At 41.2% G+C, this 20,109-nt stretch overlaps 1 protein-coding gene across 1 annotated transcript in view; it reads left to right on the top strand.

Annotated features, from left to right (window-relative positions):
- Positions 1-5,320: 5,320 nt before the first annotated feature.
- Positions 5,321-20,109, top strand: part of MXRA5 (matrix remodeling associated 5) — a 39,071-nt gene continuing 24,282 nt past the window's right edge. The window contains exons 1-2 of the mRNA XM_024241553.3: positions 5,321-5,968; positions 8,611-8,826. Of these exons, the coding sequence (XP_024097321.2) occupies positions 5,922-5,968; positions 8,611-8,826 (263 nt within the window). The 5' untranslated portion in view covers positions 5,321-5,921. The remainder of the gene's footprint in view (positions 5,969-8,610; positions 8,827-20,109) is intronic.

Here is a 20,109-nt window from a genome sequence, read left to right as displayed (position 1 = left end):
AGCTACTCGGGTGTCTGAGGCAGGATAATCGCTTGAACCCGGGAGGTGGAGGTTGCAGCATGCCAGGATTCCATTACTGCACTCCAGCCTGGACAACAGAGTGAGACTTCATCTCAAAAAAAAAAAAAAAAAAAAAAAAAGTGAGCTAGGTCTTGATTTCTGCAATTTCTGCTGAGTTACCCATCCAGGATTGAGGTCTTTGAAGGGATTCATTAATAATTGCTGACATTTCCTTGCCTTTCCCTGTCTGCAATTCACTGGCCTGTGTGGACTGGGTTGGGGAGGAAGGGGATAACCTTCCGTGATCTCATCTTCTGCAGCTGGTTTTCTACCAACTGAAATTTTAGGGATCCAGAGCGGAGAAGCCTGTGTCTGTGAGTTCCATCGTTCTAGGTGCCGCTGGTCCCGGTAAGAGATAGTAGTAGATAAACAGCTTTCATTTTGCTCAGAAATCCCCATCAGCACGTCTGCCCAAGCTGGGTCAGGCTAGTTCACTTAGCCAGGATGTGTTTTCTCTGTAGGTTGATGTGCACCATGTTAAGCAGAATTTTCTGCAGCCTAATCTGCAGAGATAACTCAACTGTGCTCAGGAGATCTAGAGGGTTTCTCTGACATGTTCTTTGTATTTATTTACTTATTTTCCACGCTGCTGTTCTATTTTAAAGTATGCTGTTGAGAAAATCTGGAAGCATTTTAGTACACGCAACAGAACAGGGTATTCCTACTGACTGTGCTATGAGGATAAGAAGCAAAACAAAAATACCCCCTCATTTTCATTGAGGTGGCCAGTAGCCCATATTTTCATTTAAGGTTTACCCTAGACAGATGAGGGCAAGTTCCCATGGAAAATTCCTAAAAGTCTGTTTCTGCTCAAATAAAGACACAACCCCACTAGCTATTAGTCTGCCCTGGGGATTTCTGAGCTATGCAAGCCCATGAGTTTGAAGTAGAGATTTCCTGTGTAGACTTTTTTTTTCCCTCCAGTCATCCAAGGGTATTCACTAGGTCAGCCCTTCTCCTGATTACAGAGTTTGGGAAGCAGTGGGGTTTGCAGTCATGTGACTAAGAAAGTTACTTTTACAACCCCTGTTAAGAAAATTACATAGTGATCCACAGAGTCCTTTAGAATATTAGACTTTCACACCGAAATCAGAATCGCCAGGAACTGCAGTTCATACACAAAACAGCGAGTGCACCTCCAGAGACTCTGTGTCGGGGTAAAACCTGGATAGGAAGATGAAAGACACAGCAATGAAGTTGAAAAAAATGATTGTAGATTCGCTGGATCCTACATATAAATATTATCTACAGATGTGGTGCAGGTAGTATGTTCAGTTCTCTCTATACAGCATTGCATTCTGTCTTTACGACACCTCCGAGAGGTAAAATTACCCTTATTGTACCCTCGAGAAATCTGGTTTTAGGAAGGGAGAATAGTGTGTTCTAGGCCCTCTGGCCAAGAAATAGTGAATAGTAGGAGGAGGTGGTTTGAGCTCTACTATCTGGCTGACTCAATCATATGGCTCTGCTGTTGGTTAAAGCCTTGCAAGAAAAGTGGATTTTAAAGATCTTATGACAGAGGCAGAGGGATGACGGCTCCCCAGTGGTAAAGGCCTCCTGGGTCTCCTCGGCTGCAAGTTTCCCTATCTCCACATTTCTAGAGGAAAGGGGGTCTCGATGGAGGATCAGGGTTGGGTGATGGGAAGTGAGCTAGCAAACCTGTTTGGATTTCCTTCTGAATGCTCTATTTTTTTTTTTTTTATATTCACGGACGTCTTTTGTAGATCAAAGACAAAACAGGCAAAGGTTGATAATAAGGACATGTTGTCAAAATGCTGGTTCAGGAAGAGAAATGCTGCTAACCAGAGGAATGGTGAAAAGCAGTGGCTGGTAAAAGTCACCGGTGCATCCTGCGACAAGCTGCAATCCGTCAGGGTCCATGGCATCTGGCAATTAGCAAGGCTCCGGCCTTTTGTTAATCACTGAGCTTTTGCTTGAAGTACATTCTGTAGCTACAAGGACTGACCTGCCCTTCATTTGATCATCCCTCCTCACCCTCCACATGGTGGAATTATTAGCAAACAAATGAATTTAATTTAACCGACATGTACTCCAAATCTCCTGTATTTAAGGAACTCTCTTGGCACTTCAAGGGATTCAACAATTAATGAAACATGGTCCCTGCTCTAGGAACACATCACCAAGCAAGCAGGCAACATTAGCAGGACAAACATCAAAACAAAAAAGACTAAATGCAGCAAAATATGCATTTTATTTTAAAAAAGTACAGAATGACGAGATTCCATAATGCTTTATTTGTGGATTTATCGTACAAGTTAGGCCCTGGGACTTTTCTAATCTAGGCATTTATTTTTATTAGTATGTGTGTTATTAAAAATAATTTATTGAAGTGAAATTCACATCGTAAAGTAAAGCATGTTAAAGTAACAATGTCATGGCATTTCGTACATCCTCAATATTGTGCAACCATCACCTACATGTAGTTCCAAAACGTTTCTGTCACCCCAAGCTAAAACCCTGCACCCATTCAGCGGTGTCTTTCCACTGCTCACTCCCCTTCATCCCATGCATGAAATTTGCAAAGCAGAACTGAATTAGTTGACTTGATATTTGATTTACTTCACACTTGTAAGGAATTAAAACCATTATGTTTGAGTTAACCATCTCATTTCTGTAAACCTGTGCCTTTAACTAGACTTCGATAAATCATTTTTGGGGTGCAGATTATACAGGTAACACAAGTATTTAGAGGTATTAATAGATATTATCTATTAAATGTGCCAATAATAGTCCCCCTGGATAAGGTAGTATAAACAGATTTCCTTACTGCAAGGAAATCCAGACTTTTTTTTTTTTTTTTTTTTGAGGCAAGGTCTTGCTCTGTCACTGTGGCTGGAGTGCAGTGGTGTGAACTTGGCTCACTGCAAACTCTGCCCCTCAGGCTCAAGCAATTCTCCCATGTCAGCCCCCAGTATGTAGCTGGAACTACAGGCATATGCCACTATGCCTGGCTAATTTTTTTTTTTTTTTTTTGGTAGAGATATGGTTTTGCCATGTTGCCTAGGCTGGTCTCAAACTCCTGGACTCAAGCAGTCCTCCCGCCTTGGCCTCCCAAAGTGCTGGGATTATAGGCGTGAGCCACTGTGCCTGGCCAAATCTAGACATTTCTTAATAGAATTCAACCTCAGCCATGCACACATTCATTCATTCATTCATTCATTCATCCATTCAATTGAACGCTTAGTGTACGCTAAGCTCTGTGCTATACTCCAGGTGTCAAGAAGCCATGACAGCATAAAAAGAAGGTGAGTGATTGTCCACAATGCAGGAAAAAAGCCCACTTCAGCAATGGGCATGGAGGTAAGGAAATACTATACAATGGAGATTGAGGAGAACTTTGTCAAAACAGTGGCATGAACCAACAACAACAACAAAAATCAGGGATGTGCTACCTGTTCTTGACAAGCCAGATCTATCACCAAAAGGAAGATCCCAGGGACAGGCTGGGAAGCACAGGGCATGGCACAGGCCACCCACGGAAAACTTCAGCCTTGGATTTGAGGATGATGGCACCCCTCTAAGTCTCAGTGATGGGCTGGAAGGGATGAATGAGAAGGAGTTGGTGGAGGAAGAAGTTGTCAAAATCTAAGACATATCCATGCAACTGCAGTGAGAGAGGTGGAGAGAAGAGCATGTTGGGCCCAGAGATTCTTAGGCATCAGGATCTAAACTTGGCAACCAGTTGACTACGAGGAAGACATGAAGGAGAGGCAGAAGGCAAGGATGGCTTGAGTTTCTAGTTTAGCTGACGAGATGGGTGGCAACATCATTAACAAGGGTAAAGAGATGTTCAAGAGACAGTTGTTTTTTGTTTTGTTTTGTTTTGTAATTTAATCAACGGGTTTGGGGCATGCCCAGAAAGAGGCTACCTAAGGGCATTATTTGACTAATCCCTGGAACTATGTCAACACACACTGAAAACTAAAGCTAGAGAAGGAATGAATTCCCATTTATGAACCAGTATTTCCTGACTATCAACTCTGTGGAAGCCACCCTAGGCGCAGGAGGCAGGTGGTGAGGAATTCCTAGACGCTGTGTTTCTTAGGAGGAGCTAAGATTGTCCATGCTCCATGCAGGGGAAGCAACTTATTTCTTAGGCTTATTCCTTCCTCCCTCCTGAAAGCCCCCTGACAGAGTGCTGGATGTAGGGCAGGACTTCTGAATCTAAAGAGCAGGCACTTCTCAATTATATTTTTTCCATGCATTGCCTTTTAAAAGCTGCATGCCTGCTGGGCTGGGTGGCTCACGCCTGTAACCCCAGCATTTTGGGAGGCCAAGGTGGATGGATCACTTGAGGCTAGGAATTCGAGTCCAGCCTGAGCAACATAGTGAGACCCTGTCTACGCAAAAAAAAAAAAAAAAAAAAAAAAAAAAAATTAGCCCAGTGTGGTGGCGCAAGCCTCTAGTACCAGCTGCATGGGGGACGGAGGTGGAGAATCGCTTGCGCCTCGGAGGCGGAGGTTACAGTGAGCCGAGATCACACCACTGGCACTCCAGCCTGGGCAACAGAGCGAGACTCTGTCTCAAATACATAGATACATACATACATACATACATACATACATACATACATACTATATAAATGCCGCACGCCATCAGCCTGCTTCAGGGGCATCTCAGCAGACAGGATTCATTGTACAAGTACATGGTACCACTGGGCTTGTAAAAAAAATTTTTTTTTATACTCACAGATGTCTTTTGTAGATCAAAGAACACAACAGGCAAACACTGACCCTAAGGACATGTCAAAATGCTGGTTCAGGGAGAGGAATACGGCTAACCAGAGGAACAGTGAAAAGCAGTCGCTGGTGCACCCTACAACAAGCTGGTGCAATGGTGCCTTTCCGGGCCCTGCACACCTGTCTGAGCTTCATGTTTTTACCCCAGGTTGGCTCTGCTGACTGAAGATACTCGCCTGACCTCTCCCTACCATTCCAGGTCTGACTTATCCAGGAAGCCAGGCGGCCGCCTCCTCCTCCTCCTCTGCCTCCTGGAATAGGGACCTACCCTCTGCGCCCTCTACTTTTTGCCTTGTCGCCAGGTCGCTCCCACCCTCCCACCGTCCCCTCCCCAGACAATACCATCAGACTCTCCGAACGTCCCAACCCCTGCCTTGCCCCTCGAAGGCTCCCCACGCCGGAGGGGAGCCGTTCCACCTTTGTGGCAGGAAGACTCTGGCAAGGGGAGGGAGGCGGGCGCCGGGGAGTCCTGGAGAGGCGGGAGGGCGTGGCGGCGGCTCTCACGTTGCAGCCCTGCCTGCAGCTAGTGGGATGCCGGCGGGGCCAGCCCGCTCCTGCCTGCACACGGTTTGGGAAGAGCTGCCAGAGAAAACGCCGTCTGGCCCGGAGAAGCGCAAACCCTGCGCCTTCTCTCTCTCTCCTGAAAGAAACGGAAACGTTCCCAGCGCTGCTTAGGCGCTCTCCAAGCGCGGACTCTACTGAGGCTCCCACCGCTCTCCCTGCATCTCGCCCTTCCCTCCTGGGGTCCCGGACTTCTCTCTGACAAAGAGCCCTCCTTCCCCGAGCGGCCTGCTTTTCTTGCAGCTGGAGCGGGCGAGGCATGCCCACCCGGGCCCAGGCGCAATGAAGACGCGAGAGGAAGGCTGAGCGCAGAGCGGCGCGGCCAGGGTCCCTTGGCTCGGGCCCGCGCCCCGTCTCCCCGGGGTGGGGCAGGGTGGGGGTGTGCCGAGGCGTGGACTTGGGGAAGCCTCGCAGCGCCTGAATAAAAGGGCGCCGGCTTGCTGTGCCGCGCTGGGAAGCCGAGCTGCCTCACCCCCGGCCCCGGGAAGGGCATGGCCCCGGCAAACTCCCGGCCGTGACTCGCGCGCCCCGGCTCGGTGGATGCTCCCGGCGCACCGCTCCCGTGTGCGGCGGCTTCCCAAGGACAGGTGAGGACCCAGGGTGGCCAGGGTGCCCCAGAGCTGCCGTGTCTGCCTGCAGGGGGTGAAGGGATTTGAGACACCCAAGGGAAACACTGGGGGTAAACGGCCTGCATGCAGGCAGATTGCACCGTTCCCCAGCACTGTTTGAAGTTGCTAAGAAATCAGGATACCTGAATTCCTGCAATTTTAAGTAGCTAAGGATCAGATAGGGAGGAGAACCGGATCTTGAAGGAGGATGCACTGAATAGGTCTAATTAAGCCCAGACATCCCATGCCTCCTTTCCTCCCTCTCCCCAACGCGCTGCCCATCCCTGGATCTCTCTGGAGACCTTCAACCCCGCCATCCCGCGTTTCTAGGAAGCTGCCAACGGAATTCCTAAGTGAAGCCCACTCTGCTCTTGCAATCGGTGGGGGAAAGGACGCTTGAGGAGCCTCTTTCCAAGTTGCTCAGGCTGTGGCTACTTCAAGTCTCCTCTCCCTCCTCTCTTCCCCCCTCCTTCCCCGCCTCTTTCCTCCTACTCTTACCCAGGCTTTCCCTGGAAAGGGGACAGCCCAACGCCTAGAGTGATTCGAGCCATGCAAAAAAACCGGGACAGTCATCACGCAGATAGAAGGGGTTTGATGTCCGAGTCCCGGGCGACGGTGACTCGCAGGGCCACCCCAGCCGCGTTCCGGGAAAGCTCGTAATTCATCCCGCAGCCAGCTCGACGCGACCCAGCGGACTCTGGAAGCCGGCCAGGGGATCAGGGCTGCTGGCCCGGCCACTCCAGGTTGTCTGCCCAGGGCCAAGACGAAAGCAGACGGCCTCACGCCCCCACCCCTGCTTCCCGGCGGGGTTCGCAGACCGTCTCTGGCGGCCTAGCTGGCGCCGGGCCGCTTTCTCCGCGGCGGAGAGACCTGACCTCGCGTCCCCGGGATTAGGGTTGTCTGGGGGCGAGTTTCCTGGGTCTCTCGGGAGGTTGGTGCCGGGGTGGGAGGCCGGACAGGGAGTTGGGGCTGAAGAGTCCTCTGGAACGCCCGGGCCAAGTCCGCCCGCAGGCACAGGACGCTGGGGACTGGCACGGCTGCCCTTGGAACCAGCCCAGCGCCGAGGTCAGGCGCGCAGGCAGGGGCGGGGAAAGCCCGGGCTCTGGCGAGAGAGAAAACTCCGAGGACTTTTGCAGAGCTGCAGGAGCCGGTTTGTTCCAGCGCTCAGGGGCGGAGCCCGGACCTGCTTTTTTGCAAAGCTACCTGTGCGCCATCAGTTCTTTATGGGCAGCTGAAGGGAGACGCGCCCCCAGGCTTAAGAGAATAACCTTTTCTAGGTCACTTAAAGGCAGGAAAAGCTACAGGTTTGGGATGCTCCTCTTTTATAGGAAGGATTTTAGAATTTTATTTTTATTTTTTGAGATGGAGTTTCGCTCATGTTGCCCAGGCTGGGGTGCAATGGCTCGATCTCGGTTCACCGCAACCTCTGCCTCTCGGATTCAAGCGAATCTTCGGCCTCAGCCTCCCGAGCAGCTGAGATTATAGGCATGCGCCACCACGCCCGGCTAATTTTGTTTTGTTTGTTTGTTTGTATTTTTAGTAGAGACGAGGTTTCTCCATGTTGGTCAGGCTGGTCTCGAACTCCCGACCTCAGGTGATCCGCCCAACTCAGCCTCCCAAAGTGTTGGATGACAGACATGAGCCACCGAGTCCGGCCTGGGTTTTAGAATTTTTAATCAGCAGTTCGCGCTCGTTCAGAACCCGGGCGAATGGGCAGGCGCGTGTTTGTTGTGTATCCCTATTTACTTTCCATGTGTGTCACTATTTTTAAGTGAACGCCATTCAAGAGATGACAAAAATGTTAGATGACGTAGGCATTGCCAGGACACGAAGAAAATGATCACCGCCATTCTAAATGAAGTAGCTGATGCAATCTAGCATTTACTCGAGCTTTTCCATTTTTTAGTGACTCCATTTTTTTTCTGTTTGCCTGAATATATTTCACAAGCAGTCCCTTCCTGTTTATTGAATGATCAGAGGTTCCCCCAAACTTCCTCCCCGATTAACAGCAACTCTATATCATCAAAAAAACTCTGGCTTTTCCAAGACAAAAAAATAAGGATAGTAAATAAACCCAGAAATAACAGGATGAATATCCTTCTAGCAAATACCTCTTTAAGCTCTTCAAGAAGCTAGAATTAAAGGTTTGAGAAATATCATTAAAGGAAAGAATACGAATAAACACTTTTCTTGGGAAGTTTTAAATTCAAATATATGCAATATATAATGGCTCAGTCTTGTCGTTGGAGGCAGAAACACAATATTTTATTATTATTTTTTATTATGGAGACGTAAATATAAACCTCTTTCTTCTCTCTCTCTCTCTCGTCTCTCTCTATTTCATACCTACAATTACAGAGTGCAAGATAGATTTCCAAATCATAGTATCCAAGCCAAGAATCAAGACTATATTCTATAGTCATGATTAAAGTGAATGGTGAAAAGTTTAGAAAAAACCATGTTTCATCTTTCTCAATTCCCATGGTTTAAGCGTCACTACAACACATCGTGTGAAGTCCTGGGAAGCTTGAAACCCTGATGCACAATTCAAATTTAAAAATTGCCCACAGTTAGTCGGTGCTACCTGTGAATAAGCGCATCTCTTCGTTGTTCTACCTCAGGTATCCGAAAATCAGGCACCCCGACAAGATGCCCAAGCGCGCGCACTGGGGGGCCCTCTCCGTGGTGCTGATCCTGCTTTGGGGCCATCCGCGAGTGGCGCTGGCCTGCCCGCATCCTTGTGCCTGCTACGTCCCCAGCGAGGTCCACTGCACGTTCAGATCCCTGGCTTCCGTGCCCGCTGGCATTACTAAACACGTGGAAAGAATCAATTTGGGGTTTGTACCACTTTCTTCCCGAACCTTCCCACTATCAGTGCGTGCGTCTTGATCTGATTTTGCATGTGTGTTTGTGCATTTACTTAACTTCATATGTGCATTTCCTCTGTGTAGCTCTGTCGAGAATTATGGAGCTGCAGATGGGCAGAATAGAGAGGAAAAGTTTTAGTTATGCTAAACGCAGCTTTTTCGATGATTATCTGAATATATCCCTTAGCTGCCACTGCTGTAAGGTCTATTAACGAGCAGCATGAACAACTTTGGAGTTTGTTGAGAAATTCCCTTGATAGCATTTCTTTAATACATTGTTGAGGTGAATGCATGAGACACACACTTAAACATATGAAGATGATTTAAGTAGACTTCAGCAACGATTTAAGAATAATAAAAATAAGCAGAACATCTGTGCCATTTTATAAGTCATGTAGATGATAGAATTGCGACTTTGAGGCAATAAAAGAGTTCCTGCAGATTTTGCCTGTTAAAATATCAACATCTTTTTAAAAACCTATTTTGATGTGGCTTGCCAGACAGACTTTTAATATATTGGTTTCATTTTATACACACGAATGTTTTGTGGACCCAAGTGTTAGTTCCTATGAACTACAGGTACTCAACTGCAATTTTAATAGTCAACAATCATTTGGAGTTCGTCAACAAAATATATTAGCTACTTTTTAGCATCTATCCCCAGAACAACTGATTAAATTAGTGTTTGTGAAATATCCACCATGGAGATGTTTTAGTAAAAATAAAATGGCCACATTTGAGCCAATGCAAAATAACTGTAAATGTACCTGGACATCTTATAGAACAAAGTTAAAAGAAAAAACTCTCCTCTATTGACAGTGGTAGAAGAAGAGAATGAAACATTGAGATAATAAGATGGAAATTTCTCTATCGACAGTGGTAGAGTCAGAGAATGAAACGTTGAGGGAGTAAGATGGAAACTTCCCTATTGACAGTGGTAGAGTCAGAGAATGAAACGTTGAGGGAGTAAGATGATAATTTCCCTAACCCATGGCAACAGACCATTAAATAGGTTTCTCTATGAAATGCTGTTAGACTTTATGAGTTGACCGTCTGAACATCCAGCCACAACAATGATAGCTCATTGGGGAAAACAGCTTGGCGTTGCCAGAGGAGGGAATAGTAACACATAAGCCAGCTTCCCTTTTTACAATCTTGTAATTTATCAGGACACATTTCTTGTGTAATGGAAGTAAGAAAAAGGGAAGAGGTGCTAAAGCCCATTAGTTTTATTTATTTATTTATTTACTTAACTTTAAGTTCCAAGATACATGTGCAGAGTGTACAAGTTTGTTACACAGGTATATGTGTGCCCTGGTGGTTTCCTGCACCTATTGACCTATCCTCTATGTTCCCTCCCCTCAACCCCCACCCCCCAGCAGGCCCTGGTGTGCATTGTTCCCCTTCCTGTGCCCATGTGTTCTCAATGTTCAACTCCCATTTATGAGTGAGAACATGCAGCGTTTGGTTTTCTCTTTCCCTTGTTAGTTTGCTGAGGATGATGGCTTCCAGCTTCATCTATATCCCTGGAAAGGACAAGATTTCATTCCTTTTTATGGCTGCATAGTGTTCCATGGTGTATATGTACCACATTTTCTTTATCCAGTCTATCATTGGTGGGCATTTGGGTTGGTTCCATGTCTGCTAAAGCCCATTCGAATCCTGGGGGATGGTGCATGTGATATTTGCAGAACAGAAGTGGGGCTTTAACTGTAACTTCTTTTTCTTCCACCCTTGGTGTGCAAAATGGCTCTGTCTAGGAACTGTTTTTTATACATGAACCATTTTAACACATGATCCAACTTGCTGGGATTAGTCGTCTCATCTCTCAAACCCAGCACCTTGGCAGGTCCCATGCTGGGGGTACCATCAGCCAGGCCTTGGTGGAGCCCTCTAAAAAGCTTGGGGTTGATACAGAATATATATGTATATTTTCTATATATGATATTTATTATATATAAAATAAATATAATATTTAATATTATGAATAATAAATGCGATATATTATATATATCCTATATAATATATGCGATATATTATATATATCCTATATAATATATGCGATATATTATATATATCCTATATAATATATGCGATATATTATATATATCCTATATAATATATGCGATATATTATATATATCTATATAATATATGCGATATATTATATATATCTATATAATATATGCGATATATTATATATATCCTATATATTGTATATAATTATATATTGTATATGATATATAAAATATATATCATATATATTATATATAATTTACTTATTTATATATTATATATAATTTATTTAATATATATTATTTATTATAAATAATATATATTTATTATTATTATATTCATTATTAATAATAATTCATATATAATTTATAAATAAATAATTTATTAGATATATTTATTATATATTATATAGTATATATTATATATTAGAATTATATATTATATATTATGTGTAATCTATATTATAATCTATATTATATATAATCTATATAATAATATATTATATATTATATTATATATATCTATATTATAATATAGATATATATTATATAATATACAATATATATTATATGATATAATATATAATATATATTATATAATATACAATATATAATATGATATATATTGTATATATATTATATAATATACAATATATATTATATGATATAATATACAATATATATTATATGATATAATATATAATATATATTATATGATATAATATATATTATATATTATATGATATAATATATATTATATATTATATGATATAATATATATTATATATAATATATATTATATGATATTATATATATTATATATTATATGATATAATATATCAGATTATATATTATATATTATATGATATATATTATCATATAATATATATTATATATTATATGATATATATTATATTATATATGATATATTATATGATATATATTATATTATATATAATATAATATATATAATCTATATTATATTATATATAATATAATATATATAATCTATATTATATTATAATATAGATTATATGTTATATATTTTATATTTATATATTATATATAATATATTTTATATATAACATATATTATATTATATATTATATATCATATATTATATATTGTATATCACATATCATATATTATATATTATATATTATATTATATGTTATATATAATATAATATATAATGTATATTATAATATATTATATTGTATTATATATTATATATTATATATATTATATTATATATTATATATTATATATATTATATAATATATTATATATTATATATATTATATAATATATTATATATTATATATATTATATAATATATATTATATATTATATATAATATAATATATATTATATATTATATATTATATATTATTATTATATATAATATATTACATGTAATATATTACATATTATATATTATATATAATTATATATATTTAATTATATAAATACATATATAATATATAAATATAAATATATATTATATATTTATAGTTATAATTATATTTATAATTATTTATATATAATTATATTTATAATTATATAAATATAAATATATATATAATATATATATTATATATATTATATATATTATATATTATATGTAATATATTATAACATATATTATATATTATATTATATGTAAGATATTATAACATATATTATATATAATATATAATATATTATATATTATATATTATATATAATATATTATATATTATATATTATATATAATATATTATATATTATATATTATATATAATATATTATATATTATATTACATATCTATATATTTGCGGTGCTTCCTGCACAGCAGGTTTGTGTGTTTGTGTTTTGTGTTGGGAAGGGGGATATCAGGCTGGAAATGAGGGTGGAGACAGTCCCTGCATGCACCCTCCCCAAAGAGGTGATTTGTTCAATGGCTTGAGACTTACAGCACCAACAAGACTATTACTTCTGAAGTTGTTTGCATCTCATTTACAGTTTCTGGGATGCTTTTCTTCCCGTTCATTTTTAAACTTAAGTACTTTGTAAGTGCAAAACATAACTAACCTCTAAATTACAACACCATTTCTGATGGTTTCATTTGAAACAACTCACAATAAAGATTGACTTTAACATAGGAATAAAACAGACATACCAACATGTTAAAGTTTCGTTTTCCTATTGCTGCCAGTAATATCTAGAGACAGTTTTCTGTAATATTAAAAAGAAAAGAAAAAGTTTAAAACCCTAGAGAATCACTTCACTGCATCAACATCTATTACTTCCGTCTGGTTTAATTTGTAACAGGAACTAATATACTACTTGAAAAAAATCACTAATAATATCATAATAGCATTGTTTCAGAAAAATCAATCTCAAATTAGGTAATGAGTCTGGCATCTTGCATTTTGTTGGGGAAAAAACTGAAGCAAGAGCAATGTCTAACAGATAAAACTCAGAGATTGATTTGTGTTTTAACAGTCTGGAGAAAATATAAGACTCTCAAGGAATGAGGAATTGTTGGCCAAGTGCTAATGAAACCTTCTATTCCCACACAGCTGTTTTTAGGGTTCTTTGTCAGCATTGCTGTTTCCTGCTTGGACAAACTAAAAGCATTTCTGAAAATTGCTTTCCAAATATTTTTTTTCAGGAACCAACAACATAGCATCCACCTAGAGATGGATTTACAGACTCTTAAACATTTTTTTTCCCTCAATTAAAAGACTGGTTTTGATGATGGCTTTCTGCAACTTCAACAATGCCCATACTTGCCTATTTTATTTTAAATTCTGCCTTGTGATATTAACCGGAACCTAAGACATAATTTTGCAAATATTGTCTGCCATAAACATTTCACAGAGTTGGTTATACATTCAGTGATTGCCAATCAATAGGCGATGAAGATAGTCTGGAATATAAGCCAAGGGGCTAGTAAGCCATAAAACTGCACTTTATGCAGGGTCATCCCAGTCTCCAGTTAGATTCTGTTCCCTGAGTGTCGTGCTAATTTCCCAGCCTCTCTGCTGGTTTTTAGAAGGATGCAAAAAGGGGACATGTATACCCTCGGGTTCTGAGAGGGGGTACTCAAGTGATTCCCCGGGCTTCTGTATGTTCCAGAATATCCGTGCCATTCTCACGTCTGGCACCCTTGGCATCTGCATCTGCAAGCTCTCTAATGCCCCTTAAAAGCAAGCAGGAGGGTCCAGGCACGGTGGCTCATGCCTGTCATCCCAGCACTTTGGGAGGCCGAGGCGGGTGGATCACGAGGTCAGGAGATCGAGACCATCCTGGCTAACACGGTGAAAGCCCGTCTCTACTAAAAAATTCAAAAACATTAGTTGGGCATGGTGGTGGGTGCCCGTAGTCCAAGCTACTTGGGAGGCTGAGGCAGGAGAACGGCGTGAACCTGGGAGGCGGAGCTTGCAGTGAGCCAAGATCGCGCCACTGCACTCCAGCTTGGGCGACAGAGCAAGACTCTGTCTCAAAAAACAAACAAACAAACAACAACAACAACAAAACAAGCAGGGGCAAGATGACAGGGTCAGGTAGGTTTCTGAGCTGATGTGGAGCCCATCCCAGACTTTGGGTGCCTTCCCGAACAGGGGGATTTATTCAGATGTGAAGGGAAATCAACCAATATTATTCTTTGTTCCTGTTTTCCCTTCTTCTCCACCTTGATAGTTGTGATCAAAATTCTCAGGTTAAATTTGACATTCAGCTATCCATGGCTTTAGTATAAGCCATTCTGTTTTTCTCAATATCTATCTAGCTATCTATCTATCTATCTATCTATCTATCTATCTATCTATCTCTCTATCTATCTATCTATTATGTATCATCTGCCTATTACTTGTCTACCTACCTATCATCTATCTCTATCATCAATCAACGAATCTATCTCTCTACCTGTCTATATCTATCTATCTATCTATCTATCTATCTATCATCTATCTGTCATGCATCTGCCTATCACCTATCTACCTACCTATCATCATCAAGCAGCCAATCTATCTCTCTACCTACCTATCATCTATCTATCAATCTATCGATCTATCTATGTATCATCTGTTTGCCTATCACCTACCTATCATCGATCTCTATCATTATCTATTGATGTATCTATCTATTATCTATTGATGTATCTATCTATTGATGTATCTATCATCTATTAATCTACCTATCTATTCTCTATCATCTATTTATCAATAATCTATCTACCTACCTATCATCTCTATCAATCAATCTCTGTCTATCATGTATTCTGTCTATGTATCTACCTATCATCTATCATCTATCTATCATCTATGGACCCGTCATCTATCTTTATCATCTATCAATCTGTCTAGCTATATATTATCTATGTATCTATGTACCTATCTATCATCTGTCTGGCTGTCTATCTATATCTATCTATCTATCTATCTATCTATCTATCATCTGTCTGCCTATCTATCTATCATCTATCTATGACAGTAGTTATCAACAATGGATGAGTTTGCCCCTGGAGAACATTTGGCAACATCTGGAGACCTTTTTGGTGACCACAACTATGGAAGGAGAACATATCACACCCTTGAAGTAAAATGTGCTGAGGAACATCCAGCTGTTTCTGACCCATTTCAGAGACTGAGCCTCAGAGCCCTATCTCCTCTGTCTGAAGATCTGCCTCCTTCTTCTGGGCTCTGTTCAGGTGATATTATTTACTCCCAGAGCTCCATTCCATTGGTCGGTTGGCCAGTCTCCCCTGAACGTGCATCGTGGGTCTCCATCTTGGTCTTGAGCCCTATTCTCCCCTTAGATTCTTACAAAATTCTCAAACATCCCATGGCAAATACAGCTTTGAGTTCTTTCCCCAACACCTGTCTCTCCCAGCCTTTGCTGTCCAGCAAATGATAGAATCCACCCACTCACTCCCCTCCAAGTAGAAGTCCTTCCCCCAAGTTTGTCCTCATTCTCACTCCCACCACTCAGCAATGCCTGCTGGCTCTTCCTCTAAATACATTTGGAAATGTTCTGTGTGCCTTCATGTTTACTGCCACACCTGGTCATGAATCCAACATCCCTCAATGTCTTTGCAGGATTCACCTCATTTCTGCTTCCCTCTCTTGCCCAGCTCTGACACGTTCTCCAGGTAGTGGCCAACATTGCTGTTTTAACACATACTTCAGTTCATGGATGAATAGATATGTAATTGATATATAGATGATAATAGATAGACGCTTGATAGATGATAGATGGATTGATAGATAGATAGAGAGGATTATAGATTGATGGATGATAGGTAGGTATAGGGTAGGTAGATAGATAGATAGATACAGACAGAGAGACAGATAGACAAATTTGCACATGCTAAGGTAAGGTTACCAAATTTCTGCAATCTTGATGTTTAGGACTGAATCAGTCTGGGTTGTAGGGGCCATCGTGTGCGTTACAGGATGTTGAGCAGCATCTCTATAGAGAACAAATCAGTGGCCGTGCCATAAAGCGGGCAAGCTTGGTGAGTCTAAGGAACAGAAAGATGGCCAATAACTCCGAACTTTACGGCAAACAGCAAAATACCAGAGAGCTAACTAGTTGTCCACCAAGGAATATTCTTCTAAAATGATGAGGCCATGCCCAAACTTCCCTTTGTTTCCTAAGCCCTACTTCAAATCTCAGCTCCCCAGGGAGCCCTGCCCTAGACATCGGCCAACCAAACCCCTTCTACTCTCCTTCCTGTGCTTTAATTATTTCCTTATGAAATTTACAACTATCTGAAATGATCTTTTTCATTATTTTTACCTTTCTAGTCATCCTTCTTGCTAAGAGAGCTGAGCCCTTGCCTATTTGGTTGACCCACCCAGAATAGTAACTTGCAGACACACAAAGCTCAAATTATAGCTGTGACTGCGTTGCAGAATGAATCCATGCATGTAGAATCTGTAGCAGACATCGTTTCATATTGAGCGAAGTTCAAACAGCACCTGCCTTATTTTCCCTTTGATTTCTCCATCTCTAAAAGCATTAGAGCTTGTTTTCAGAGCCCACTACATCCTGAAGGCACATACGAAGCTGATCTGTACAATGTTTTTGCAATTTTTTAAAGTAAAATTCAAATGACATGGCATTCACCCTTGTAGCCTCTACAATTCATTGCCATTTAGTACATTCAAACTATTGTGTATCCATCATCTCTATCGTGTTCCAAACATTTTCACCAACCCAAAAGGAGACCTCATATCCATTAAGCAGTCATTCTCTACTCCCTCTCCTCCTCCAGCCTTTGGGAACCACCGCTTTGTTTTCTGTCTCTATGAATTTGACTATTCTGAACATTTCATATACATAGAATCATACAATAGATCAATTGGTCCCTGGTGCCAAAATAGTCCCCAGCCTTTTTGGCACCAGGGACCAGTCTTCGTGGAAGACAATTTTTCCACAGACAGGGTTGGGGAGGGAGTGGTTTTGGGATGACTCAAGCGCATCACATTTTTGTGCACTTTATTTCTATTATTATTACTTTGTAATAATATAATGAAATAATTCTACAACTCACCATAATATAGAATCAGTGGGAGCCCTGAGCTTATTTTCCTTCAACTAGACAGTTCCATCTGGGGGTGACAGGAGACAGTGACAGATCATCAGGCATTAGATTCTCATAAGGAGTGCACAACCTAGATCCCTCGCACGCACAGTTTGGAATAGGATTTGTGCTCCAGTGAGAATCTAATGCCATCGCTCATCTGACAGGAGGTGGAGCTCAGGCAGTAATGCCAGCAATGGGGAATGGCTGTAAATACAGATGAAGGTTTGCTGGCTCACCCACCACTCACCTCCTGCTGTGCAGCCTGATTCCTAACTGGTCTGGTACTGCTCTGTGGCCTGGGATTTGAGGACCACTGCAATAGGTGACCTGTAGCGCTTCTTTCAGGGAACAACACGTTTCAAGGGTCACCCACATGGTAGCCTGTGTCAGAGCTTCATTCCTTTTTGTAGTGTGCATCTTGAGCAATGATTACTGCCACTGCATAGTGATTTTGCAGAAAATCAATTTAAAGAGTGAATGAGAATATGTGCCATGTAGACTTCTACTCTGTAGTCGGCATTTCTGAAATGTACATTTAGACTCTCTTTGCTTCTCACTCACGTGCATTGCATTTTTCCTCATGGCTGTTATTTCAGTCAAACAAAAACCTCTGAACAATTCTGAGGATGCCATCCGCAAACCCACCCTGTAAGACTTTCGTGGCCTTCTCTTGTGTGCTAAATCATCTGTGCTTGTGTTTAAATAAGAAGAAATAAGGTATTATTTTAAAAATAAAAATGGTGGCCAGGCACGGTGACTCACGCCTGTAATCCCAGCACTTTGGGAGGCCGAGGCGGGCAGATTCCCTGAGGTCAGGAGTTTGAGACTAGCCTGGCCAACATGGTGAAACCCTGTCTCTACTAAAAATACAAAAATTAGCCGGGCGTGGTGGCACACGCCTGTAGTCCCAGCTACTCGGGAGGCTGAGGCCAGAGAATTGCATGAATCCGGGAGGTGGAGGTTGCAGTGAGCCGAGATGGCGCCACTGCACTTCAGCCTGGGTGACAGAGGGAGACTCCATCTCAAATGAATAAATAAGTAAAATAAAAATAAAAAAATAAAAAATGAAAAATGGCAACTTAGTATGGTCATTATCTATGATTGACACTTCATTTACCCACGAGATGGGAACTTAAAAACCCTGCAAACACAGCAACAACAACAATAATGTCCCCATTATAGAGGAGAGAAGACTCTGAAAGACGCTGAATACATCCAAGAATACACAGTCACTATGGTCAAATACAAGGATCTTGAGACCAAAGCTTTACCTTGCATTCAGGGACCATTAACTGAGGCAGGAGAGGCTATCAATATCTACTTGACACTTTATTTTATTTAGTGAGTTGAAACATATGGAATCAGGGTGCAAAGTTCCTGGAAAGATAACGTGGCAAAGAATGAATTAGAAATGTATCAGGTAGATTTCTACTCTGGAGTCAGCTGAAATCAGGTCTGAAATTGGTCATTTGAGTGTCTCTGAGAAGAATCATTGAATGGACATGTTTACGAATATTATAATTCTTGTATGATTTTTACATTATTCATATTATGTATAAATTTTTGAACATCTGAATATGTTTTCATTGAATGTCTTTATTCATATAACATATTGCTCGTTATTCCCCTGCCTAACTACATTTTAGTTGCCATTTTTAACTCGCGGATTCTTAGCATGTCTCTTTTTGTGTCTTGCTTGGCTGTGACTTTCCCTTTGATCTGCCTGGTATCAGCCTTGGTGTACCTATTCCCTCCAGAAACTCTGTAGCAGTCCTTGACACAAAGCAATGTCTGAGTGGCTACAGACATTATGTCCTTTAACCCACAGATGGCTCTCTGAAAAAAGAATCCTCAGTAGCATTACTAATGAAGAGTTTGAGCTTCCAAAAAGCTTGGTAACTTCTCTGGGATAGCCAGCAGGCAACGTGAAGTGTGCCTGACCTCAAAACATGAGGCCTAGAGGATGTGGTGGCTGACATCTGTAATCCCAGCACTTTGGGAGGCCGAGGTGGGTAGATCACTTGAGTTCAGAAGGGCAAGACCAGCTCGGGCAACATGGTGAAACCCCATCTCTACTAAAAATACAAAAATTAATCAGGTGTGGTGGTGTGTGCTTGTAGTCACAGCTACGTAGAAGGCTGAAGTAGGAGGATGGCTTGAGCCCAGGACACAGAGGTTGCAGTGAGCCGAGATTGTGTCACCACACTCTGGCCTGGACAACAGAGCCAGACCCTGTCTTGAGAGAGAGAGAGAGAGAGAGAGACACCTTTCTATGCTTCTATCTCACCTCTAAGGATCTCATGTCTACACACTGGGACCTCCATTCCCCACCCAGCTTGCAGTAGTCAACACCTTCCTTCCCCTTTATTATACTCGGCAGGAAACTGTTGAGCTCATGATTGGAAAAAATGCACCTCTTTCTTCTCTTACTTGGAATTTTACCCACTGAGGAGGTTCATGGTCCTTAACATGACATAAAGCTTCATGCCCTTGAATTTCACTTATCTTTGCAGCATTACATTTTGGGGAGTTTTGCACCACGATTCCATGAATTTGAACTCACCAAATAAAATACAATGTCAAGTAGATATTGACAGCTTCTCCCACCTCAGTTAACAGTGTCTGAATGCAGGTTGAAGCTTTGGTCTCAAGATACCTGGA

The sequence above is a fragment of the Pongo abelii genome, chromosome X (genome assembly GCF_028885655.2).
Source record: "Pongo abelii isolate AG06213 chromosome X, NHGRI_mPonAbe1-v2.0_pri, whole genome shotgun sequence".
In the NCBI taxonomy this organism is placed as follows: Eukaryota; Metazoa; Chordata; class Mammalia; order Primates; family Hominidae; genus Pongo; species Pongo abelii.
This window is presented reverse-complemented; position numbering and strand designations above follow the sequence as displayed.